The following is a 27791-nucleotide window of genomic DNA, read 5'->3' as shown; positions in this document are numbered from 1 at the left end:
TCATAGTTTTAATTGATGATATTTTCAGGTGTATTATAAACAATAGCTACCTTCATCAATTATTATAGTCAACAATCTTTTCTTTACTTAGATTCCTCCGTCAGTAGGTGTTGATGGATCTTTCTTTGATTGATCGAGTGCAATACCTGTTTTCATATGGATAATTTGTTTGTTTTTTTTACTTCAATCAATATTCTAGTCTAATGATGATATTTGTGAAGATCATTCAGGTACAATTCAAATTATTAACAAGCTAGTTTATTTTTATATTTGTTGAAAAGTAGTGTTGTGTCATTGACAATTTCTTTGACCTTTTATCACTCATTCACATTTTCATCAATTTTATTCACTCATTTATTAATGAAATCAGTTTATCATATAAATTATTGATCCATAAAAATTGGAGTTGGCACTTCATGGTAAATAATGAATAGCATACAAATATGTGTATTTAATATAAACATGGATCTCAATAATTTATTAATTATCATTTATCATTAAATCATTAAATACAGATCCTGATATCACAAAAAATGATTAATATGTCTTGGAATGTTGTTGTCTCAGACTTGCTCTTCGGCTTGTAAAATTACATCAATCACTTGACGAAGTGGTTTCAATTTTTGGTATCAAGTCTCCTTCATAGCGTGCTATGTATTTTTTGACTTAATTCAATCAGTGTTATTTGTGAGTACTACTATTGATTTGATTCTGATTTTAACTCTAGTAAGAATCAGAATTGTCAAATTACAACTATGTTGTATTGACTCATTACAGTGAAACATCTGGTGGCTGGTATATTTCTGCTGTCTTCAGCAATATTTGACTATTGATTGTATTGTTTGTTACAGATGTGTCTTCATTTAGATAATTTATTATTTACAGGCTATACTTTAGATCTGACAAATATACCAAATAAACAGTTTAAGATATGTGCTGTATTTGACAGTTTCAGGTGCTCAAGAAGGGTGATCATGACCTGTCTTGTTTATGTCATCTTCTACAGTGCCTAAATTAGTGGAGCACAAATTCAATAATGTCATAATGGACTCGAGAGCTATAGCTAAAAAATTAAAAAAAAATTAACTCTCATTCTTGTCGATCAGCAGTCAGCCGTCATTTACTAAAAAGTAATTTATACGTTACGACTGATTATATGACAAAAACAAGCAGAAGTATTCTGCAGACATGTCATTTTCTTTTAGACTGACAACTGGTAAAGTTCCATTAAGATGTCTATAGATTTACTATAAAAATAAGATAAGATTCAGTCTACCAGACTGGTTGATATTTCACCTGTTATTTTTATTACCTATTAGACCTATACTGTGTCAAGATATCAGTATTTCTCTCTTAGTTAGTTTTCTACTGGTATGTATGTCAACTAGACTATGTTAAGAGGCAACAGATGATGTGATAATGTTACTTAATTTCTAGGTAAAAACATTACAGATAACATCACACCTGCTTTCTCACACCTATTTTTTTCTCACTCAGATCAAGAGATTGTCAAATAATGATCAAGAGACAAAGTTTCATTGCTATCAGAATACTATTATTTTACGTTATTCTGCCTGGTGTACATCAATCGCATGAACTCATTTGTATGACGGCTTATCTTAAAGGTCAAGGCTTTCTACCACTTGCATGTCTGTATGTATATATAGAAGATTCTCAAATTGTGTTTCTACTGTACATCTCTCTCTCAAACAACATTCATATATAACAATGCTCGGAAGTAGGCTATGTATTGAAACAATACTGAAATTAAAGATGAAAACAATGATATGAAAGATATATTATATCTTGATAGGTGTTTGTCTATTATTTACTAAGGTCACAATATTTCATATATATATGAATTCAAATCCATTAGAAAGCATTATAAATTTTTCACCTGACTGAAGATGTATTGACCACATTTCGTGATATTGACACAAACTGTTTTATTTCTTAACTGTCATTTATCTTTTGACTTAGATCTACTAGAACTCAAGAAATCCTGTGGAGAAACTTGAATAAAAAAGTATTGTCTTATAATTTTCTGGAATTGATAGTGAGCATTCTTTTGGCATCCACCTTAATTAAAAAGAATACGATTAAATCTTGTGATATATTTTCTATGATAATAAATTTCTCACTTGTGACAAAAATATTTCTCATGTTAACTGAATTAAGTAAAATGTAATCGTTTTTTGAATGCAAGTCTTGACTGATTTAGAGATATAGGTGCTGTCTCACTATTTAGGAGTTGATTGTTTTATACTGATGATGATGAATATAGATTGACACATGACAGGATATTAATCAGCACTAAGGTCTATTATTGATGTCTATAGTATCAAGAGTGAATTCAGTGAATTTGTTAGAATTTGTACCAATATCACATTGTTGATGCTTGACTCATCTTTATCCTTGTTACACTTTATATATGATTCATTTTCTGTGCTCTTCTGTAATGTGACCCTTCTAGCACTCATATTGATCAGTACATTCTTCTTTACTTTTCAATGAAATATTACCAGTTTAGGTAAAGCCCATAGCTTATATCTGTTGTTGATATCTTCTTTAAAATTATAGCAGCAATTATAGCACCAGTATTTTATTGGTTTGTTTGTGATTAATCAATACAAAATACATGACAATGCTTGTGTTAATTACATATAATAAGCATTGTAACAAAATGACAAGTACCAATCAAATTTTAAAATAAAAAAATAGTGTCTACACGCTGACATGATAGTTAGAATGTTAGAATTTATCAAACACAATCACAGGTGAAATACAAAATACAAGCACGAAACCTATAAATGAAACCACTTTTTAGTGATAGTGATGTCTGACTTCTGAAAATAATATAGGCAAAGAACCACATCTAGAATTAAAGCTAAATTAAAAACAAAAAGTTAATTGTAATATTATATGTATTAAATATCTGACATTTGGAATGTGTAATTTGTTTTCTGGCCCTGTTGTCTTATTGATTATTACAATACAATCCTTCCAGTGGTTGATTTAATTCTTGTGTGCACTGTGTAAGTACCTTTCTGATCTTGCATTAGTAACTGCTCTATTTAATGAGAAATGGAGGAGTGATTGCTGGGAGTATTCCCCTTTCATCTTTCATTCACTTTGATAATTACAATTTTTGGATCAGTTTTAATGATCTTTTCATCATGGCTTTCATATATAGAACATAAAAAAACATAATATCAAACATTAATTTTAATCCCACAGTATAAGTAAGTGCTCTAATTGGTACACGGTAATTACAAATATACAAAATAACATTGTTAAGTGTAATATGACCTGAATCTGTCCCTCAATAAGATATCAGCATTACCCTTTGACAATAGTTCAGTTTAATTTGAGGAATTATCATTTTATTTTGCAGTAGTCATGGTTCGAGTAAAAAAGAAAAGGAAAAAGCTCGTTTTGAAGCTCAGAAACAGAGAGCAAGACAAGTTCAGCAGAAACCTGATATTATTACACCATCCTTTCCACTCTTTGGTGCTCCTAAAAAGGTAGTCATTTAGATATTGGAACCTTCAATTCTGGAAGCATATAGAGGTTGAAGTAGCTGACATGAATAAAGCATAAATTGACTTAATGCTGACTGAAAAAATAAAATCTACATGTAATTTATAAACTTGAACAGTTCAATTTCAGTGTTTTTACTGACTATCTAACTTTTTTTTAAGTTTAATGTCATATTTGAAGCATTTTTTGTCCTCAGTCTTAGAGCTGTTTTGACTGATTATATTTTGAATTCTAGGTTGATACACCTGATGAATCTAGTCAAAAAATCCAGCGTGTCTTGGGTAAATACAATGAAGTAAGACCGTTTGAAAATACAGGACCAATCATAGGGGTATCACCATCTACACCATCAACCCCTGTAACTGCTGACCCTAAACATGGATTCTTCTCATCTGGATCACATCAACGTGTAAATGGTCAACATAAACAATCAGACAGTTCGGGACGAAAACCAGATCCTAATCGGTCATTCAATATTCCAAATGCTCATTCCAGTAGTCGGGAGTCAGCCTCCAGTAATACAAGGAAAAGTTTACCACATTTTCAATCCACTTCTTCACATCCTAGTCATGACAAGTCTAAATCTCGTTCTCCTGTCAAAGTCCATCCCTTCTCTCATTCCTCACCAGCTAAACCTGCAAACCCACGACCAAGTGTCAGCCCAGTGACTACCTGCACTCAAAAACCTAAAAAGTTGTCATTAGATTCCTACCGAGCTGCCCTGGATGCATCTAATAATAAATCTTCTTCCCTCAATACTTCAACCATATCACAAGATTCAAAATCACCCACCGATCACCAGCAATCTACTCACAAGTCAATGAAGCCATCTGGAAAGGGACCAATGTCTCCACCTAATGGTATTGTATCAGAGAATGCTAGATCTGGAGTACGTCCACCTAAGCTTGTCATACCAGATACAGTAAGTCTCTTTTAAACAGCTAATAATGTAAATTAGAATGTTTAATATCAGGTGATCAATTTAAATATCATGTAGCCATAACTATATCCATCCCAATAGCCCAACTTCTTTTATTCAAGTGTTCTATGATAGTTTTGGCGACAAGATATTGAAATGGACCTGGAAATTTGTCTTCAGATGTGAACTGAATAGCACCTCTGTTTAATTTGAATCATCCCCCTTATACATTCATATACTTGTGCTGCATCCATTCTCAAAATTTCATTTTTTTAATGGTATGAACAAAATTTTAAATCCAGTTGGGACATTGCAGATCCTGCTTTCTAATTGCAATTAAATGTAATGGTGTCATTAACTCTTATATTTTGTTTTACAGCAGAGTAAGAATGCTGACATCCTTGATGAAATATTCAATGTAAGTTGACAATTTTTCATTTCAAATTTTTGAATTGTGATGCTTCTATTGATGGCTTTCTTTTATATGACCTGAACAACATGCTAGATCTAAGATTGTATGCATCACTGTACATGTTCATATGCATTAATCAGTAATATAAGTATATAGCTGAGTATCATGTTAACAATCATTAGATATTTATGAAAGTAATTGTTATCCATAACAAAGTGTCAGATTATGAAACTGAAGAAAGTTGAATTAAGACAGTGGATGCCAATTGTATCAATATTTGAATAGACTATTAGTATCAGATTCCCCACCCCCATACTTGTATACAATTTCATTCATAAGATATTTTATTGATAAAAAAAGATGTTTGAACATTTCCTCACACCTGTCTTCATTATATTAACGTCAAACTTTTCACCAAACACAAATATTACACTTCTCCTTTTAAAATATCATGATAGATTTTTTTAGCACAAAACTTATCTATATTGTTCTGTCAGCTTTTTTGTTTTCATATATATTACTGTGATTAGTAAGCGAAACTAGACTTGCTTACTTTACTGGATGCATTATTTTGATCATCTTTCTACTATTGTCAAGAGATCTATGCATGCTCATTAAAAATTTCGCATAATTGCAGGATGCTTTGTCGTCTTTATGTGTGTCAATGTGAAAAAATTGTATAATTTATATATTTACTCTATGTGAATACACAACAACCTTTTCATCTTAGGTTGTCACTTGAGTTATCATTAGATCAATAATTTCCACATACATTTTACTGTCGTCTGTTACTAAGCAATACTATTACTGATAAAAGTGCATTCAAAATGTTATGTTTGATCAGACAAAAGATATGAAGAGATGCAAGGTTTATATTGATTTAATATTGGATGACAAACATTATAAACTTTTGAAGAATTTTATCCTCATATCTTACAGTTATGACATCACATAATATACTCATATCCAATTGTTGAAAGTTAGGTTCTGGACATATAGGCACATATTCATTTAAGCATACTCTTTTTAAGCACATTCATATTCAGAAAGACTCCATCGTTATATGTTTGAAACATAAAAGAATGTGCCTAATTGAATGTGTAGCTACTTAAAGGTCTGAATCACTGTGCCTGAAAAACACTTTGCCTAAATGACCTGTGCCTTACTGACCAAGTGCAGTGATTTATGCCAAATCGTGAGTTATCGTTGTATGGTGGTAGTTGACTCCTCTAAAGAGAAAGTAGTAGATCTACAATGATATAAAGTTATTATGAATTTCAACCTACCAGTTGATGATAGACTACATGTAATAAAGTGTATTAGTTCACATAATAAAGGATTGGCCTCAACACGAGACCGTATCTATCTCCTGATATCACTATTATTAGGTCTTGTTACTGTCGACTTGAAGCACTCTTCAAACTTCACCTTACTTTTATACTCTCCAGTTCATTCAGTACTTTCACTAGACTATTATTTTACATCTTTAAAATTTAAATTGTTATAACAGGATTATTATCCAAAATGAATTTTCCAATGACTATTAAAATGTTATCAACCGTTTTACAGCCACATACATCCTTGGTGTAAATGAGCTCTAAAAATTATTATATTTGAATCAATCAGTCTCATTTGAATCACAAATAGCCTTCATTCATTTGATTCATCTTAGAACTTTTGATGGTTCCCTTGACAGTTCTATATCAAAAGAGAGAGCTCTCCTGACTACAATTGGAAATTGTGGAAAGAAAAGTGGGATGTTAAAATCCAATTAAATTTTTGCTAAAATAGATGTAAATATATAATTGAACTGAACCAAATATTTAATAAGTAAGTTTTAGAAAAAAACTCAGTTAATATAGCAGAATATTGAGTAAGACAATTGAATCTATTAGTAAGTTCAATCAGTACTGTAAGTGCAAGATTTTCTTTTAAAGCTAATATTGCAGACAAAGGTTAATTATAAAATGTCTAGGAAGATATCCTATATATTTCTCTTTATATCATTAGTCTGTGGTTAATATTTTTTTATGTTGAAAATCAATAAATTGACATTGTTTTAATAATGAATAATTGACATAATATATATATTATATATATATATATACTATTGATGTAAGTTCTATCACATTTGATTTTCAAATGATGATGCATAATGGAATAGAAGAAATCAATCTGATTAAAATGCGTATCTGAATGGTTTTTTCGGTAGGTAACTCTACAAGTGGACAAATTGCAATGCATGTGCGGTTTTGGGTCATTAAGTATTCAACCAGTTAGATGCTCTGTGAAAAAAAGGATTTATTTTGTGAGAACTTCTGGGTTAATATCTGTTAATATTGAATTATATTGTGAACCTTTTTAAATGGAAAAAAAAAAGTTTGATTGTATTAGCATATATGACAAGTTTGGACGATATTGAGTAGAAATTACACAGAATAATTTTAATTTGGAATAGATTAGATATCATACAGATGTTTGACAAGATGACTGATGATATATGTGGGTGGGTGGGGGTATACTACCATTGATTTCTGGCAATTTGGTGATTTTCAACCTAAAACAAATAAAATAGTTGTAACATATATATATGTATTTATAGACATAGACACATTGACATTACATACATTAATATAAGCATTGTGTCTACACCTTACATATATACTTGGCTATATTCCAACACATGTGGTAGCCATTCCATTCATTTCAATCTAATATTCATTCTTATGGATCTCTTCTCTTTCATTCATTTCTGTCTGTCTCTATTTGAATCACAATCAATTGTAATGCTTGTCCTTAAACATTTACTCAATAACCTAACGTATACAAAGTTGTAAAATTAAGAAAATCTATTGAATGGCAATTGCCAAAATTCTGTCAAAGGACCAGCAAAATTTCCATCTTCACAATGTCAAGCTATTATGTCTTATATCTTGACTGCCAAACAGGTCACTATTGCAGTCAAGGTATAAGTACGAAGTTCATAATAGCTTAACATTGTGAAGATGGAAATTCACTAGCTCTGTCACTTTTGCCAATTCCGAGTCAGAAGAGACTTACAGCCAATACACTTAATACTCTACTTAATAATCAAAGAACAGACAAAGAACAGGCATCAGACAACACTGACAAAGAACAGACAAAGAACAGGCATCAGACAACACTGACAAAGAACAGACAAAGAACAGGCATCAGACAACACTGACAAAGAACAGACAAACAACAGGCATCAGACAACACTGACAAAGAACAGACAAACAACGGGCATCAGACAACACTGACAAAGAACAGGCATCAGACAACACTGACAAAGAACAGACAAAGAACAGGCATCAGACAGCACTGACAAAGAACAGACAAAGAACAGGCATCAGACAACACTGACAAAGAACAGACAAAGAACAGGCATCAAACACTTTGTCAAAGAACAAGCATCAAACACTTTGTCAAAGAACAGGCATCAAACACTTTGTCAAATTATGGTCATGACCATTAGATAAATGACCAGCTGATAAATTGACAGTCAACCACACTACAGGAAACTACAGGAAATAGTATTACAATTGCACAAGCAACTATTCTTGTAGAAGTCTAATTTCAGCTATAGGAATTGTTCTATACATTGTATAATTGTTGGTAATGAATCAGCATTGAGTCTTATAGATGAATGATTAAAGCAAATTAAGATATTGATTCATCTAAGACTAATCTGATTATATAACATTGTTCATTCTTGTTACAGGAGATGACCATACAACCACCTTTAACTGGAATTCATACACCACGAAAAACTGAGGATAAATTTCCTTTCCCTACCACAACTGCTCCTGTCACTACTCATAAGGTAGGTCTTGGTCATAAATTATATATATATATTATTGTTACTGATCAAGGACATACATTGGGAGTATAATATCTATTGATGCTTTCTATTTCTCAACCTAATGACGTTCTCATCAGAGCTAAACTACTGAGCTACAGCCCTCAGTCATGATATGACTTAAAAATTTATGAGTATCATAATTACTTTTCAGACTTCTAAAGTTGATGATGTACCTTTACCCAGTATTTCAACTGCAGGTAAGATTATTTTTTACTCACATAACTAAAGACCTTTTCATTCTCCTGAATTAATGACCATTCACATGAAAACAATCTATATTGAGATGATATAGTGTGGATGACCAAATTATAAGTTAACAGTAAACTATGTCTTCAAGCTATGTGATGGAATATTTAGGTTATATCATATATTAATCTTGTTAACCTCTGTAGAATAATAATTGACGAAAGTGGTTCCAAAAAGGCTTTCTAGCTCCTATATGTCTATTAGTGACATTCATAGTTTGAATTTGCCTTGTTGCAAATGGTGGTTACTGTAAATCCTAGACCATATTATCACTATTGCTTGAAAGGCTAGATTAACTTTTATTCCCTTTAAAAATAGGCACTTATACACCAGATCCTACACAACATTCTATGACAGGACTTTATAAATTGCATTAATTATGCATACTCGGTTATGAATATGGTTTGACAAAACATAATAGAACGTCCTCCAACGTTAAATTGTTATATTTATCTTTTGAAAAGTTGATGCTATAAACAGAGACATAAAGACAAGGAAAGAAAAGATGGCTATGCCTTGTAACTTATGATACCTTCCATAAACTAAGTCTGAATGAGGCATTTAAACTCTCACTATATTAAGAATAGTATTCTTATGCTTGGCAATGGAAAGACATGTTTTAAGATGTATTCACTTGATATAATGTTATGGAAATTATGTCAAGTCTGTTCAATGGCTGTGTTTCATTTTTTGGCCTATCTATTAAACTTTTATAGCTATATCTGTTAAATTTCAATGGTAAAATCAATATAAAGAAGAGTATAGGACAACTTTAGTAAGAAAATATGGTCTATATCTGACATACTAACACTGTCTGTACACTAGGTTAGAACAATATCATTACATTACATTATATAGTCAGCTAATAGTACTGTACTTTATGGTCTTCTCTTGAGATACATTTTATTTCATCACTTTATATGGGATATTTTTATCTATCAATTTGTTTGGATATTTTACAGTCTAAAATTTGTGGTAAACAGAATGTCAAAAATCCACAAAAAGTGCTTATTTCTAAAAAATTGTGAATGCCAAAAAAAGGTTCACAACAACATGAAAAAGAAGTAACATTTATTTTTTAATTTCAATCTTGAATGATCTATAATAATGCCTTTGATTAATCTTTGATCAAGTTATTTTACCTCAGCATTTCTTGTTTATAAATAGATTACAATCACACCAAGAGATACTGTGGTATTTTCAGTAATAACATAATAAGGGAGATAACTGTATTTATGAAGTAAATGACTGTTGTTTATTTTGACATTTGATTAAGATGATATTTAGAAGGAGGTCAACAAGTCTATTATTAGCTTGTTTACTTTCTTTAAATCCTGTGAATAAATTGCTATTATAGATAGATACAGTTACTATTAAAGAGATTGTATATTGAATAATGTTAGGTTATATATATCGGGTCTCTTCAGCTCTCGCATTCAGTAATTTCTTGAACTAGAGATTTTTCCTTTCACCTTTCAGCCTGATATTACAGTTCCTGCAGATTTAGAAATTCTTGTGCAAAATGATTCTTTATTATGAGTTTTGTCTTCAGATTTTTGACCCTTGATTTTAAAATCATTCTTACAATGCGTACAGAATCTGATTGGTCTAGAATTAAATCTTCAACTAATCAATCCTATAGTTTCAACTTGGATTAAATGTTGTCATGACCTTTGAAAGATGAAGATGATGTCTCATGCTATAATTTATTGATACTGATATTGATTACATTGTTATTTTTAAACTAGCATAACATCTTAAACATGATACTTTATATTTCCAGTACAGAGAAACTTAATAGTCTTTAACTTATATAATTCTCTTCTAATGCTTAATATTCTTAAGTTTAACAAACATTCACGATTCCAGTGCAAAATATCACCATTGAAATGGGTTAATAGAGATATTAGCATTTATAATTCTGATTTGATATTGACTCCAAAATTTTCATTGATGATTCATGGTCCAAATTAGATGCAAAATGCCTGAAAAAGAAGCATTGATAATTCTGAAGCCAAATTTAAGTAAGCCATGAGTGCAAGATCTTTGAAAAGTATAGTATATACTATATTGATAATTCTGAAACAAAAAGTGGACAAAATCTTTCTTTTATCATATGAGTTTTTGTTAGAACTAAAGGTGATAACCTTGTAACTTAAAATAGTCATTTGAATAGTCCCAATATGACAACAGTCCAGGATGTTGTTCTATATATCCCCATTCTTTCTTATTGATAATATAGTTTTGTTTGATTGGTTAAACTAGATTCATGTGAGTGTTTTACGGTTAGTTAAACACAAGTTAATCCTGTATATGTCATGAATAGAAAAACTTTTATTTGATATTGTATTTCTTTTAAAATAATAAACCATTTCCTTTTCTTCACAGTTGACATGTTTTCATTGGATGAAAAAATTCTTTGACAAATCTAAAATATTTCAGCTTTGACATGTTTCTAAAAAATTTGGAATATTTTTGCTGAGTTCCCATAAAAATGTTTCAGAACTAAGCTCAGGAATAAATATTTAAAAGGAATTTCAAGTTATTTTGTTTTGTTTTTTTTTTTTTTTTTTAGAAAAAATTGATTTTGAGTAAGAATAATACTGCAAGAACATTTACATTAGTTTTAAAAGAGTTATAGATCCAATGTGTATCTCAAATTGTTCGTGAAATCAAACATGTTTGATTTTTTTAAAATTGTTCGCTGTCTGCGTTAACCACGAACATTAGCGCCGAACATTTATCGACGAAAGACCAATCAGCGATCGAAGCCAGAACACATGACACTCAAAATCGCGACGTCCAGTGAATCCACCAACACAAAATTTTGGACTGTGGAGAAGGAGCAGATTTTAGTAGATATGTGGTCGCAATCTGCCTGTTTGTTTATGATTTCTTCGCCTGACTATTCAGATAGAAACAAGAAGTACACTGGGATGCAAGAAATAACACAAGCCCTGGAAACAACCGGTAAATTTACAAGGTTGCCGAACACACCCTGCTCTTTACGACGTTGAATCCGGGTACAAACCCAAATGCTCCTATTTCGCCGTCTACGTTGGCGTCTTTTTTAAAATTAATAATATAGCAAACGCAATTTTACATTTTCTTATGGACGTCGCCATTTTGAGGTCATGTGATTTTCGGTGGCACTGGCGTATTGTTCGAGCTAAATGTTCGTCGTCTGTGGAATTATGTTTGTCGTATGCGGATGACCGAAAACAAATATATTTGTTCGATGTTTTTGTTCGTCGACAGAAATGTTCCTCGTCTGCGTTGGGCTTAAGTATTCACCCTTTTGAAGAAATCAATAATGCTCTAAAGTCCTGTAATTTCGCTGTTATACATCAAACTAGCAAATTTTACAGAAAAGGATCAGATGACAAAATTGATAGAAATAAGGTTCAAAGACAATAAAAAGAGTTTTATTAGATTGGTGTCTGTGATAGAGTATAAGAAATATATAAAATAAGAGAAATTGAAATGAGAGTATGACCCAGTCTGATGTAAGATAATAAACTCAGTTATAACTGATATTTTTATTAACTAATATAGGACAGATAGTAATTGAAATTGTTAGAAATAGTAGCTGTTGTTGACAGGTGTCTGTGACATAAATATGACTAGTTACTTATACCATAGTGTCTTTACAACTTCTTTACAGGATATGTCATAGACATGACTTTTTAATATACTTTATTTATTATCAAGTGTCAATTTCAGTGGGTTGAATTATATCAAATTAATAAAGAACAATAAAATAACACTGGTTACTGGTTATTGTAGTGGAGCTCTGATAAATATCATAATCATATTTAAAACTGCAATAGTAAAACGTGTAAATAAAAATGTTAAGGCCAGTACCATTAAACTTTTAGAAAAGAAACAAACATTTTAACGTGGGTAGTTTTGATTTTGATATTCCTTCGATATTTTAGCTAACATGTATGTATGTAAAAACATGAGCAGGTTGATTATAGATGCCTTAAAACTCTTAGAGGTGTCTTTGTTTTATTGCTATACACAGTTCCAGGTATAAAGGCCAAAATTATTGAAGTAACCAATTCACCATCTTAAATTACCCGTGTCGTTAAAATGAAAGACGAAGATTCATTGTTGTGGTTGGTGAATAAATGTTCTATAAATAGATCTTTTTTCCCCACCACCAGTCTGTATCCTTTGCACAAAGCTAAAAAAATCTTGGGTATGATTATAGGATATCTATCTCATGATCATAATCTTGAAGGCTTCGACCAAACATTCTTGATGCTTTTTAAGCGTCTTAGCTGATTTCATAGGTCTACTTTCAATTTTTTTTGGGCCAATAATGTATCACGTGACGTAAACATTTACAGAAAGTACTAAATGTTGCAGCTTAATTCATATTTAAGTCATATTCAGTATATTAAAGTGAAAAATTTGTTTTTGAAAAAGACCCCAATTCAGGTGACCAGGATATTAGATAAAGTATTGTGGAACATTAGACTCATTGTCTCTCGCTGACATTCTTTCATGTAGATATTGTCAATGACATCATTGATGTTATTTTTTATGAAGTTTAATTGTAATATGGATGTGGTAATATTGAAAACTTTCATTTTATTTGTTCGCTTAAAATATATGGGACTCCCACACCAGATTTATTAAAAATAGTGCTTTGTTATGTATTTATCAGTACATATCATTATGTTTATGTTGATTTGTTGTTTACATAATTAATATTATTTTTATCTGTTTCAGAAACAGAAGTTAAAGATGATAAACCTACAGTAACTACCAGTGTCACAAAGTAAGTTTTCATTTAATTTCCAAATACTACCAAGCTTTTAATAACTAGTAAAACTCATTCTTGAAGGAATTTTGTGTTTTCAAGTGGAAGAAGGAATTAGTGTTAGATTATCAAAAATGGCAATTTTATGAAGGTGAGAAGATAAATAGGTCTGCAAGATGAATGTACAAACACAGTAATCGTAACTAACAGAACTACAAAACTCATATTACAGGTAGCTCTCTGTCCCCCCATTACCCCACCTCCATTCTCAATAAGTTAAAATGTAAATTTTGAATGAAACCTTATGATGGTCATGTTATGTTGCTGACTTTTGACATATTTAAGCTTTAAAGTAATATTTGAAGGTGAACTGTACTTGTAAATATTGTGAATTACTGTTAGATATTTTGTATTCCAATGGAGGATTATGTAATTCTCTAAAGGTTTCATTGTTGAAATTGTGAATAAATTTTAACTTTTTTATCAACTAGCTACATTTTGAAATATCTTGAATTCCAACTTTTTTCATGTTGACTTGCACTTTAATCATGATAAGTTTCTTATCAGTTGTCAAAGTTTCTTGACCCAAATACCTATTATTACTGTATAAGAGTATTGTACTATTGGGCATGGATGTTTATTAGAAATTTAGATACTGATACTTTAATGTAAACTCAAAAACACATTTTAATATATCACATCTACAAATTTTCAAAAGTTATTATTTTATGGAAACCCAATTTTAAATCTTTATTTGGTAGTTAATATCTATTATAAATGTATATATTCTGAATAATTAATTTAATTGATCTATATTTAATTCATCAATTCTTATGTTAGTGTGGTTATTCACACCCATAGGCTAAAAATAAGTAGGTCATAATATCATAACTTGACCTAAATGACTACTGGTTTCTACAGGTAGTCAAGAATGTATAATTATACTGTTTAAGGGCAATACCTAATATATTTCAACACTTGTGAAGAAAATTTTATGTTTTAATTTGAATTATTTTAACTTACTGTTAAATGTTGAACTGTTTATGACATCACTATTGCAAAAGCTGATTTAAATTAGATTTCAAGATTACAAAAGCTGCTATTTAATTATTTACTTAATTGCAAAGTCAAAATATTCATCTCAGCACAACTGATACTGATACTGCATTGAGCAGTAATTTTCTTAAATATCTTAAACAAATTATATATCTCAACAATAATATGTTCTATTCCACCAACTATTATTATTACTATTGTATTATGTTCTTTAGTACACCTAGTACGAACGAATCTGATATTTGAAAGATAAATTTTAATGGTTGTAAGTTTGCCAAAGATGTAACAGTTAAACTACAGGTTACAGAGTTTGTGTCGGCCATAAAGCTGTCAAATTTTTTCATCTGTCCATGTCAGAAGCCAGCCATTATATTATCGTTGATTTTAAGTAGTAAAACAATGAAATTCAAGTTTTTGGTATATTTCATTTCTTTTGTGACATTGAATTGGCAGCTAGCCAGCATGAATATTCAGGTGAAAACTGATTTAATTGCAACACATTTGATATTATATTTGAAATGTGCAATTGTTATCTATGAAATTTATTTGCACTGTAATTTACATAAGCTTATAACTCTTTGCTATAGTTTGCTAGACAACAGCTTTTACAATGAGCTTTAAAGGGACACTTCAGAGTCAACTGTCAAAGGCTACTTAAGAGTCATCTATCAGAGGCTAGATAAAAATCAGCTATCCAGGGTAAAATCAGAGTGTTCTATCCGAAACTGGGAGTCCATTATAAGAGGAAAAAGAAGAATTCTCTTTCAGAGGCAAAATAAGGGTCCATTATCAGAGGTAATATCACGGACAGACTAGGCGAATTTTGTTCACCTGAATTTTTGACAAACAATTCGCTGCCGAATTCATTCGGCCGACACAATGGACACACTGGACACACTGGCAGAATGCCTGCATTGATAACTTGCCTGAAAATTAAATTACGCGTGCACACAGCACTAATTCACATGATAATAATATGGTGGTGTCCAAAAGGAAGGGAAGAGCGGCAGTTACTTATCTCATATATAATAAGTTGGGCTTTGACTCCCATGATATAATTAATTCCTATTTCTTTGCACTCTACATTGCATCACGGGTGGTCACCATTTTATTTGTCATGTGAAGCTTCGGCATCTGTGATTGGATGAGTTATAAGAAAGTGGACACACTTGCCGAACAAGTCGATGGCGATGAATTTTTGAGCAAATAATATCAAACACACTTGGTGTTGGCGAATGGCTTCAGCCCATGATCGGACGAATGTTGTAGCACGGGACACACTAGGAGAAGTTCGCTGGCGATTGAATCACCTGAACTATTCGCCTTGAAAATTCTCCCAGGAATTAGGTAGGGTTCTATTATCAGAGGACAAAATGCAAAATTAAATAATACCTTAGTAGTCTGTAAAGAAATGTTGTGAAAATAAGTAATTATATTATAAAGTAATAAGAGATATTTAGTATGGATGTATAATCCTATCAGATCGTTAAGGAAAAGATAATTTCCCTAGATACACTTCATCTCACTAGCTATAATTAATATTAATGGTTTATTGTAGACCAATATAAAATATTACCCAGCTATTATTCCTTTCTATATACCCAATAATTTAACTAATTTCCCACCATCAATTATTATTGTTGACTGACTAAACTTGACAATGAGAATGAATTTCTCTGCCTCTAAGAATAGGTTGCTCAGTCAAGATTGCAACCAGACTAATGTAGGACTTGAACTCTTACTCAGTGATCATTCAGGCAGCTATAATTTATTCATTATACCAATTTGGGATTTGTTTTTTGGTCATGTTTTTTGGACTTGAACCTAATCAGCAACAGCTTCTATAGTTTTTGTTTATTCTTGTTTGATCAAATAAAAACAATATGGCTGTTGACAACAACAATTCAACTGTAAAAATTTGAAATATTTCATTTTTTAAAGCACTGTTCTTTTTAATAGTTTTGTTTAAGGTTTATGCATTCTGAAATATTAATGTTTTATTTCTAATGAATGATATCAGCAAAATTTTTTATTTTTATCTTTTTGAAAAATATGTAAAAAAAGGTATTATCAAATTGTTTTAAGAAATGAAGAGTCTCTATTATATTAATGTAATGTATTTTGAATTTTTTTCAGATCACCCCCAATCCCTCATGCCACTGTTGAAGCGAAGGTAAATTTTCCTCATTTTACAAAACGGCACATATGGTGCAAATAGCTAAATTAGAGTAACCGTAAAGATGCTTATGTCATTTTTAATTATCTGTAACTAGTGATTTGGTGTTATAAGTACATATAGAATTCAAAATATTTTTTTCAAACAAAGTATGAAAAGGTTGTGTTAAACTAGTGAAAAATCTCAAGCCATAGTCTGGTAGTATTTAAAACAATTGAAATTCCAGACATAAACTGCCATTATTTTAATGAATTGAAAGTTGTCTTTCATGTATAAAAATTGAAATTTCAATATTTAATCACGTATTCAACTTTTATCTAGTTTTATATCATTTCCATAATTTTATTGCAAGAATTTTCCACCAAGCTGTTACTTGAAAACAGAATATGCGACAGCTCATAAATAACTACCTCTCAACCCTGTAGTAATAGACTAGTCCACTGTGTGGGAATAATAGCTATGAGAAAATACAATGGATTCTTCCGTCATCAGAAGACAAAACATGTTCAGTTTAAACAGTTATTTCAAGTCCTTTAGGATTTATTCATTTATTTATTCATCCTGAAAAGTATCGTAACTAGAGCAATAACTGACACTGATAGAATATTGGAGACTTTCCACATTTGGAAATTATGCTCTTTAATAATTTTCCTTTTGATTTTCTGTTTTTACAGCCCAAACCGGATTTAGCAGAACGAAGAGGAGGGACTACTGCCATGAAACCTAGCAATATCAACAGGTAAGCACTACATTTCCTTGCAAACTTGCATTTCTCTTGCAATATATAAGGTGTATATCTTATTATTTCTGAAAATAACCATATGAAATTGTAGCAAGGCAGGATGGTATAACCATTTCTACAGGTTATTATAAGAATATCATAAATATTTTAGTAACTAAATGCAATGATGTGACATATTTTTTGTAAATCATTATATAGCACTGTTTGATGTTAGAATTTCATATTACTACCAATCATTTGAACTGTATTTAATCAAATGTTAGCTTGTTAGGAATGCCAAGTGGCATCAGATATTCTAGATAATTGAGCATACCCTGCCTAGGATCAAACTATGATTGGCTGAAGGGCTTCAATTTATAAAGATGAAAGTAAAAATATAATTTGAGAGTATGATGACATTAGTATTGTTTCTTTTATTATTACTATGCAATTCTAGGTTAACTTTTAAAACACATATACATGTATATCCAACAGATGTGCTATTAGCTATGTGCTATATATATCTCATAAAATACACGTGGCTTAGTTCATTCATAGATATACATTAATATTATGCAAAATGCTTGTGACTATAACAGTATTTTATTAAATAAAGCTAAGCTAAAAGATTAAGATATATGAGTGATAGGCCTATAGCTTATTTATTACACACATGACATTGTGTCTGACATTAATATTTGATGTTGGATATCAAAAGAAAATTATAAAAATTCTATATATAATGATTACTAGTAAAACATGTCAATCTATAAATGTACTTGATGCCAGTTAGAGCAATTATGCCTCATATTGTGTTGTAATGTTCAGTAATTAATTACAATGTAATGCATACCATGCAAGTTGATGGTTGCTAGGTAATTGTATTCACACCAGGATGATCATTTATGTTGTCTGCTAGACTTTAACTAACATGTTTTATCTTGTTTAATATATGATATCTTCTTGAAATTATTAAGTACCCAAGCTTATCTTTACAATTAAATAATTTTAATTTAATGAAGGCAAAATATGTAGAGTAATCAAAGACATTGTTTCTTCAACACATCCAAAACTATTATATATGTCTACCCCTTTTCTCTACAACAGGTAATTTTCAGACAGGCCAACCAACATGTTTTATGTTTTATGTCTATCAGTCTCTGAACCTGTGGCTTTGAAGAAGAATTTGAAACTCCAAAAGAATTTCATACCATTCCAATATATTTTGACAATTGTAGTGAATAAATTTCAGACAGTAAAATTTCAAGCCTTACCACTGCCTTAGAATAAATTTAAAATTAAAATTTTAAAACCGCTGTTAAAACTAAGTCATGTTGTAGATTTATGTTTGTGTAGCTGACCAATTCACATCCCACTGTCCTAATTAGGTTCCTCCATCTTTAATTAAACCAGGACATGCTATTCCAGATATTCCCGTGAGATATCATAACTGTTACCAATAACTTCAAGGACACTGACTGTTGAACAGATTAAGCCAGTGTTATGATATTGGAACTTTTCTTTCACAAAGTTTGAATGATTCAGAATAATTTGTCTAGTTTTGATGACAAAGTGCTCTATGCTTTTACTTTATGTTAAAAAAAAAAAGCATTTGTGATTCATCAAATGATTATTCTTAAAAGTATTCTAATGCAAACTAGATAAGCTTAGACATCATTGCAACTTTCAATTGCAAAAGGATTGCATTTCTGTAAATCAATTTTTGCAATGTGGTCAACAATCATAAATGTGATCACAGGATTTGAATTCTTATTTATGACTTTAAACTAGTGTAAGTTTGAACTTGCCTGATGTATTTGAATAGGAACATGTATAATGTAGTATTATATGAGCATATTAAACTTTACCTACTACAGATTTAAATGTCAGTCAGTCAATATTACTACTGTTAGTGGGTAGTTTTATAACTCTAACTAACAAATTGAATTATGTAGGCCTGATAGCTCATTATTTAATTTCTTTAATGTGAATCAATGTATTACTAACATCCAAGATGTCAATTTGTGAAATGTAAGAACTTGATAGTGGAATTTTAGTGATAATGAGTTCTCCTAATTTCCTTTGGCACTTGCTCAAATACTGATATTAAACGAATGATCAAGTCCATCTTTAATAAAGATTTTTATACTGATAGTGCTGAAATTAAAAACTCTATCAAACTTAATTTATTAACTTTTAATAGATTGTCAATTCCTTAAATAAACTCATTAGTATAAACAAGAGATTGTTGTGGACATTTTTAAAAAGGATAGGTGGATTCTAAATATTCACCATATTTGTGGTCAGAATCCAGACATTTTATACATGTAACAACAACTAGAGTCAAATACTTGTTATAACTCGTTGTTACTAGACTATTGTTTATGTTGAGAAATTGCTTCCTGAAAACAAGCTTTATTTTGTCATATCTTTTGAAAGGCGTGATTTTTTTTGTTAAGTGTTCAACAAAAAACCATCAGGATGTATCTTAAGATTGGAATGGCAAGCTAATTTATCAATTTGATACACATATTATTGGTAAAATTGCAACTCAATTCCTGTTCAATAAGCAACATTTTGTACTTAAATTTTAGTTTCTACTGTAAAATAACCGTATATGAAATGAAAAATATCAAAAAATATTTTACTTATGTTACAAAATTATGTACTTGTATTAGAAAAGTTTATTTTGTGACCTAAACAGTACAATTCTTATAGTCTTCAGGTCCTTCTGTCCACAATTGGCTTGTGAAAGCGATAGAGACTACAGTTTTTATCTGATTCGAATGAAATTTGGTGTGATCATTTATATTGATGAGATTTTGGACAAGTTCAAATTTGTCGATCTTTCGATGAACCTTTTTTTTTAGTTATTGCCCACATCGTATAAATTTGTTTGTGAATACAATAAAGACTACAGTTTTTATCCAATTTAAATGAAATTTGGTATGGTCATTTATAATGATGAGATTTTAGTCAAGATTAAATTTGACAATTTTTCCATCAACAGAATTTGAGTTATTGCCCATGACTTAGTAAAAAAGCTTCAAAATTTCTTAGCGATAGAGGTGACAGTTTATGTCACCTTAATTTTATTAAATAATGTGTGTTTGTTTAAATCAACAATATCTTGCACAAATTAGATTTTTGGTATGATTTGAAACAGATAGGTGACTGCCCTTGATATACTGAAAATGTAACCACTTGTTGTCTTTGGGACACTTTTCTTTTTATAGAATTTTGCATTCTATAAATGTAAGTTAAAGTCTGATCTTTTCAAACATACAACTATTATTCTGTTGACAACATAATATGGAGAAAATTATTTAATGTCTCTTAGATCTTCAACTGACATGTCATATGTCATAAATTATAAAATGTAGAAAATTTATATAACTGTAGAGAAAAGAAATTTGATGACAGATTCCGTTAAGTCAGAGACTAGTGTTAAAAAACTAGTGTTACAGAATAAAGTAGACTAATGATAAGTAATATAAAGTTACAAAACTCTCAATCGAAAAATGACTATTTAATCAAAATCATTAAATATAAGGTTATGAGAAATACTGGTAAAAAAAATGCTGCCTGTCCATTCTAAGATCGGATTGAAAGTCAAAATCATGAAAGCTCAGTGATATCAGGTATTTTCATTAACATGCACCTTTGTTCGTTTATTTAAAAGGCCATTTATACATTTTCTGTATACCTACCCATCTTGCAAGGAATATTGAACTGTGAATGTTTTGTACATCTTCAGAATGTTATAAATTGCTCAGTCTTTCTGTGTTGGGCTCTGATTGGCTGTATCTGCTAGTGTACAATCCAAGTAAATCACTGCATTTTTAAATTTTCATGATAAAGATAAGTCCTTAATGATGCCTAGGTATGAGATGCTTCATATTACCTTGACATTGTGAAAATGATTGTCATGAAAGAAAATCAGAAAATCTTTGAGATATAATATCATAGTAGTTTTATTTTGTATATATGAAAGATGTTTATTGAAGATATCTTGTTCTCTGAGACATGAATAAATATAATCATATTTAATAACTTAAAACTTCTGTGGTTGGTTAATCTAATAATATGCCGATATAACAACCAATCATATTTCTGGATATAATTAAGATATAATCATGGTAAATTATGATGTTTTCTGACAACAAACCCCAGATTATACTTTCATTCATATTTCTTATCGTGGGTGTAATCTGGATTCAGAACTAAAACACCAATATTCTTCAGGAAACGGATTTGAATAATATTTTAATCAAAATATTGAAAATAAGTACAATGTAACGTTTTGTGTGAATAAATTGACTATTAAAGCACAGCAGTTTAGATAATTATTTGTGAGAAACAATGGCAAATGATGAAAGAATAGTTAAGCTTACATGAATTATTGATAAGTATTTCAGACAGCTTTAGTGCACTCGCCTGTTCAAAATAGCTACAATCAACACAAATAAAATTATATTTCAGGACGCAAAGTTTTAGGAATTGACAGACAATTAGTTTAAAAAAATAATTTACAATGAAATAGTGTAGTTTTTATCGTCTCTTGAGAAGCAATCTGATTTAGTTTTATTATGCTGATAGTTACAGGTGGGTGGTTTTTAGCGTCATCCAATAATCTCTTATTGATTTCACTTTATTGATGATAAGAGGAATTTGATGGGGGTGGGGATTTTATTGATTTTTATCTCGTGGCCTGGATTTCTTGATAATAGTGGGTGGGTTTATTGTTTTTAAAACTGTTCATTGATTTTAGCCTTCATTCATAGAGATTGATAGGAGAGGGGGTGCTATAAATCTTCACTAAGGAGTGGTTTGTCATTAAGATTGGTAGAAATTGCATCATAACAAGAAGAATCAATATTCTTTTCTTCCCTCAATGAAAATGAAGACAGACATTTCTTACTGTATTACAAGATATACAAATTCAAATTATGAAATATAAAGAGGCAGAAAGTACTGATATAATGAGTAATCAAGGTTGACAAAGATTACTTGCTCAATATCAGACGTTATAACATTTGGAGTAAAGTCTATAATATATTGGCATTGACAGGTTCTAGCATAAGAAGAGACAGGACTAAGTGTTCTATAACCTTTTACATTACAAAACGGAATGAATACATTTTTTGGTCTCGGAACAGTTCTCAGAACGGACATTTTAACTTCTTCATGAAGAGTTCCTCAGATAACCGTGCCCAGAATGCTTTTCGTTTACACTACAACTGAAGAACCGTTTTAAGACCACTTGAGTTTACTGTAATGTAAATGGGCACATTGTATCACAGCCTGGTCCAGACAGAGAACATAACCCTTTATAGCAGCTGATGTAAATGGGGCTATTGACAACTTCACCATTTTAGACTTATTTCATTGAAATTGTGTGGAAATGTATATCTGTATAAACAGAAGTTGTAAAGAATGTCTGACTAAAGGTTGTAGAAAGTTATTCTAAATGACTTAATTAGTTCCTTCTAGTTCCACAAAAGCCTATAATATACAGACTTTATTCCCATTCAATATTAACTTCTTTGTATCTGACATTACAACTACTTCATATAAACCTTTAACCCATTAATGAAATCTATGCCATTGATCATGGAATTCTTAAAGACCTGAAGATACGTGGGATGGAACCAATTACATTGACAGTCATGGTGTTAGTTTGGTTTGATGAAATATTTCATATTAGGAGTGGGACTTGAATATGATAAATATAATATTTAAGCTAATTTTTTATTCAGTAAATTTTATTGTAGTTTGATTCCATTTATTCTGTTCATGAAAGTAATCAATATTACAGCTTTCATTTAGTGTAAGTGAATGAATAAACATGAAATATATACTGTATTGTTTGTTTGAATAATTATACAACAGTTCAATCATTCATTCATTGATTCATTCATTCTTTCATTGATTCATTCATAAGATATTATTGCTTATTGAATAATTTAACAGTTCAACAGTCATTCATTTGTTCATTCATATAATTCAATAAAGAAGTCTGTTGTTTTCACCATTTCATTTAGTTCATTTGTTCATTCATTCAAATCTTTATGCATCTATTTCTTGATTCAAATTTCAATATTATATTATTCAATAAGCTTCATCATTCATGCATTCATTTATGTCTCATTGATTCAATAGTTAGTACTAGATGATAAAGGTAATGACAGAGTGTAGAGAGATAAGATTATCAGAGACCATATGTCACCAAAATAAATGTCAACAACTAATAGAAACACACACAAAAAATACAGTCTACATGATTTACAGATACCATTCTTCATATTATTGATCTAGAAATAGTTTCCCAATAAAAAAACAATTATTTTGTTATTTTATATGATTAAAATACTTTATAATGTATATTCATGAGAGTTTTATAGAAGATATAAAACATACTGAGTGAATTAAATTCATTACAGCTTTGGCTATATTAGATAATTTGCTGTTACCTCCATACCAACAGCAATTTGTTGTCACTGTTGTCCATTTTCTAACCATCTCAGATAGAGCCTATGTCAACCTGAGAGCACTGAGGATTGAATCTTTCAGTTGCTTCTAGTTGTCATCAATTGATCATGGTTTGCTTTCAAGCCAAACTGGCTTATTTCGTCTAAGTAGTTTGAATCTGTGACTACCAGTTAATAACTGTTCTGATGGATGGCTAATTTGTCAAAGTGAGTGTGACTATGAAATGAAACTCACAAGAGTTATAATTTTTGTATTTAATGATTTTGTAATGTATTTATTAATATTTAACTGTAGAGTATTGGACAGATTGAGTCATTGGATTAGTCGATTAAAGAAAAAGACATTAGCAGCTAGATGTAGACCTAGGTATCAAGTCTTGTATTAGTTTAGACTTGTTTTCCAAGTCTCTTTGTTTGTTTATTATCCTTTGTGTTTGTTTATGTTTATTTACATGAGAAATAGTTCAAAATTTTTCACTGAGACCAGCCTTTTGTGTATGTTAGTCTTGGTAAAATATTATTGGACATTTTCAATCTGGTTGTTGATTGCTTTGTTGACCTTTTGTAGGTCTTCAAGTTATAATTCTTTTTCTAAATAAAGATTTTTCAACACATTTTTAATGATTATTTATTGTTTTCAGGTCAATGTCATGACCAGGTATAAATATTTTTCATTGATAGTTCAGGATGTAAGGATTATTACAGGCATTACTCAATTGTCTTTCCTTAGAAGGCAATAAATAAATGATTATGAATGTTTTTGCATGTTATTTTTAGTTATTTGATTTTCCAATGTTTATTTTATTCTGTATGGTTAAATTTCAGTATATTCAATTTTCAATGTTTTATATCCCACATTTTAAACGCCCACATGAAATGGGGATATATATATTGTTGTCGACCATGTCCATCTGTCCACAATTACTCTAGAAGACACAATTCTTGAATCATTTTAACAAAACTTGGTATGATTGTTTGTAAACACCTAAGGATGAACCTTATTGAAAATCAGAAAAAGCGGATTTTGACTTATTATTATTCAGTATCACCTCAAAATCAAAGCTGTCAGTGGAATGGGCGTATATTACCTTGCCTGGCAAACTATTTTAATGGTTAAAATCCTCATCAGGACATCAGGACATCAGGAACTAAATACAGGAAGGTTTGAACAACAATATAAGGCACTCACTGAACATAAAAAGGTGACCCTAACCAGAATATTCTACAATAAGAAGTTCAATTTGTTACAGTTGCCATAAGTTGGTAAAGGTGAAGAGTTGATGTATTTTTTACTGTAGACATCTTGAAACTTTAAGTTCGAATTCTTAAGAATTTTGATGTCATTTTAATCTAAATTTCACGAAATATTTAATTGAAATATAGAGTGTAAAATATTAAGGTTATTAATCAGGTTTTTGATATGCCATAGAAACATTACCTTCAATACTTCCTTTAATTGTCAATTACAGGATAAATGGTCATAGATTTTCTAGTTGACAATTTGTAGTTATTGTAAGGTTTTGTTACAAATGAAATTAAATGAATATAGGTTTATGTCCTTTTCTGAATTTGATTTAACTAATATAGACAGTGTTCAATGATGGAACTTGTGCCAAGACAGCAGCATATGCCTACTCTTTTTCGATTTCCAACTGTCCAGGGACCTTTAACATGCACAATTGACAACAGGTTTAAAGGCATTATCTTTACGTATGCCAAGTTTGAACCCTGGAAGTTTTATTACAGTCAAACTTGTATAAAGCAATTGGTCAGGAGAATTACCACTGCTGCTTACTGTAGGTGGTTACTGGTTGCTTAATGAAGCTCCAGACTGTACGCTGATATTTTTTTTTAGAAAAAATCAGCAATCATTCTGGTTGTTATTCAAGGTATTACAGTGAAAATGAAAATGTGTTTGAATGATGGTAATGATAATTACTGTGTTAAGTGTAAATAGTTCAATTCTCCAGAGGCTATGATCAGTACATATCATGTTACACTATTAACAGAGTGCTTAAATTGATTGCTTATCATTATTAGATAGTGGACAATGTTTCACATATTAGAAAGAACAGGGTACTATTGCAGTCAGATTTCCTGTTAACAATAGAAAGAAATTGTTCCACATGGTGATCAAGATTCCAGGCTGAAATTTTATTGTGATATTAAGATAGGTCAAAAAGGTTCCATTTTCAAGTATTGTTTGATATCTTTTAACTTATTAAATAGAAAGAAATGATTTATAACATACACATTGATGACTTGTAAATTGTCTTGAATTAGAAGGGCATCAGTTAGTGCAACAATTTCAATATCATATTCTAGATTATTGAACAAGTGGCCAATGAATGAGTTGTTAAATATTGTCAAACAATTGAATATTTGTACTACATGTGTACTAAATACTTTAATGGGTCTGTTAAATTGATACTCTAGAGGTCTGTGGTTGGTATTAGGATACATTTTGCAGGTTTTCTACATGTTTTGAAGTTGGTACATATAAAATAATTCACATTGTTTATCTATGTGTATAGACAGGTACACCCAATCAAAGCTTAGTTAACATTGACCTTTTTCTATAATAATTGTTGAAAGCATATCTTGCTTCAACTTTTAGTATTACAATAGGAACATTTGTGGAGATCTGGTTGAACAAAAAAGGAAGTTAAATGCCAAAATTATGCCAAAGTTATCCAGGAATAGTAAAGTGTAAAAATGTAATTGCAATATAGCAGTTAAAACTTCTACAACAAGGAAGTTAGAATGGAATAAAATAAGCATTAAGAATGAAACGTGATCAGAAGGTGGTTAAAATCTATCAGTTAGTAATCTAGACACGATTTATACATTATAACTATTGACAGTTCATCTATTATATTCTACACATTATAAATCATTCAATAACTCACTAATATACCTTATATTTCACATCTCTCACTAATAATTATCACAACTTTCTTTTTTATCATGATGTAAGACATACAAAATTCTTTCTTAAATTTTAATTCTGACACTAATTTAATTAAGGCTTATTCAATACTGTTTAGCAGTTGATAAGGATTTTCTTTTTCATTCTCATTCTGTGCTATAAATTTAGATTAAAGTTTTATTTGCTTGAAAAATTTTTTTTATTACCTTTTCATTTTCACATCTTGATTGATGTTAATATTATGGATCTGAATCAATATTAACATATTTAGCTTGAAATATTAGCAAAATTTATTTAAGTGTAAATTCCCAAGTACAATATAAAAGACATAATTTGGTTGACTATTGAAAGAGCTTTTGAATTAATTTTAAAAATTGGAATCTTTTGCTCTCCTACAAATGGTAATTATTGTCAGTTCCAGCTGTCTATCACAGACTGATCAATTTTATACAACAGTTTGAAAACTCATCTTGTATTTTTATTGTTTCTATTATGTACATTAATTTCTTGTCTGTTAATCACTGACTATCAACTATTGATTTCTGCAAATGATTTCATTCCACAGACAAAATTATTCACAAATTGACAATAACATGCTTCATTCACTACAAGTTGTATATATAAATATCGTAAGACAGTTGGGTTGT

General features: G+C 30.2%; 1 protein-coding gene across 1 annotated transcript in view; it reads left to right on the top strand.

Moving 5' to 3' along the window:
- Positions 1 to 206: 206 nt before the first annotated feature.
- The window catches only part of LOTGIDRAFT_228539 (hypothetical protein), a gene marked incomplete at both ends in the record, with an annotated part of 41312 nt that continues 13727 nt past the window's right edge, over positions 207 to 27791 (top strand). The window contains 11 exons of the mRNA XM_009057142.1: positions 207 to 230; positions 852 to 955; positions 3395 to 3524; positions 3776 to 4462; positions 4839 to 4877; positions 8614 to 8715; positions 8906 to 8951; positions 13741 to 13789; positions 16964 to 17000; positions 17678 to 17742; positions 24511 to 24582. Coding sequence (XP_009055390.1) covers positions 207 to 230; positions 852 to 955; positions 3395 to 3524; positions 3776 to 4462; positions 4839 to 4877; positions 8614 to 8715; positions 8906 to 8951; positions 13741 to 13789; positions 16964 to 17000; positions 17678 to 17742; positions 24511 to 24582 — 1355 coding nt within the window. The remainder of the gene's footprint in view (positions 231 to 851; positions 956 to 3394; positions 3525 to 3775; positions 4463 to 4838; positions 4878 to 8613; positions 8716 to 8905; positions 8952 to 13740; positions 13790 to 16963; positions 17001 to 17677; positions 17743 to 24510; positions 24583 to 27791) is intronic.

Source organism: Lottia gigantea (genome assembly GCF_000327385.1).
Source record: "Lottia gigantea unplaced genomic scaffold LOTGIsca_3, whole genome shotgun sequence".
Taxonomy (NCBI): Eukaryota; Metazoa; Mollusca; class Gastropoda; family Lottiidae; genus Lottia; species Lottia gigantea.
The sequence above is the reverse complement of the archived record's forward strand: the minus strand, read 5'-3'. Positions and strand labels throughout refer to the sequence as shown.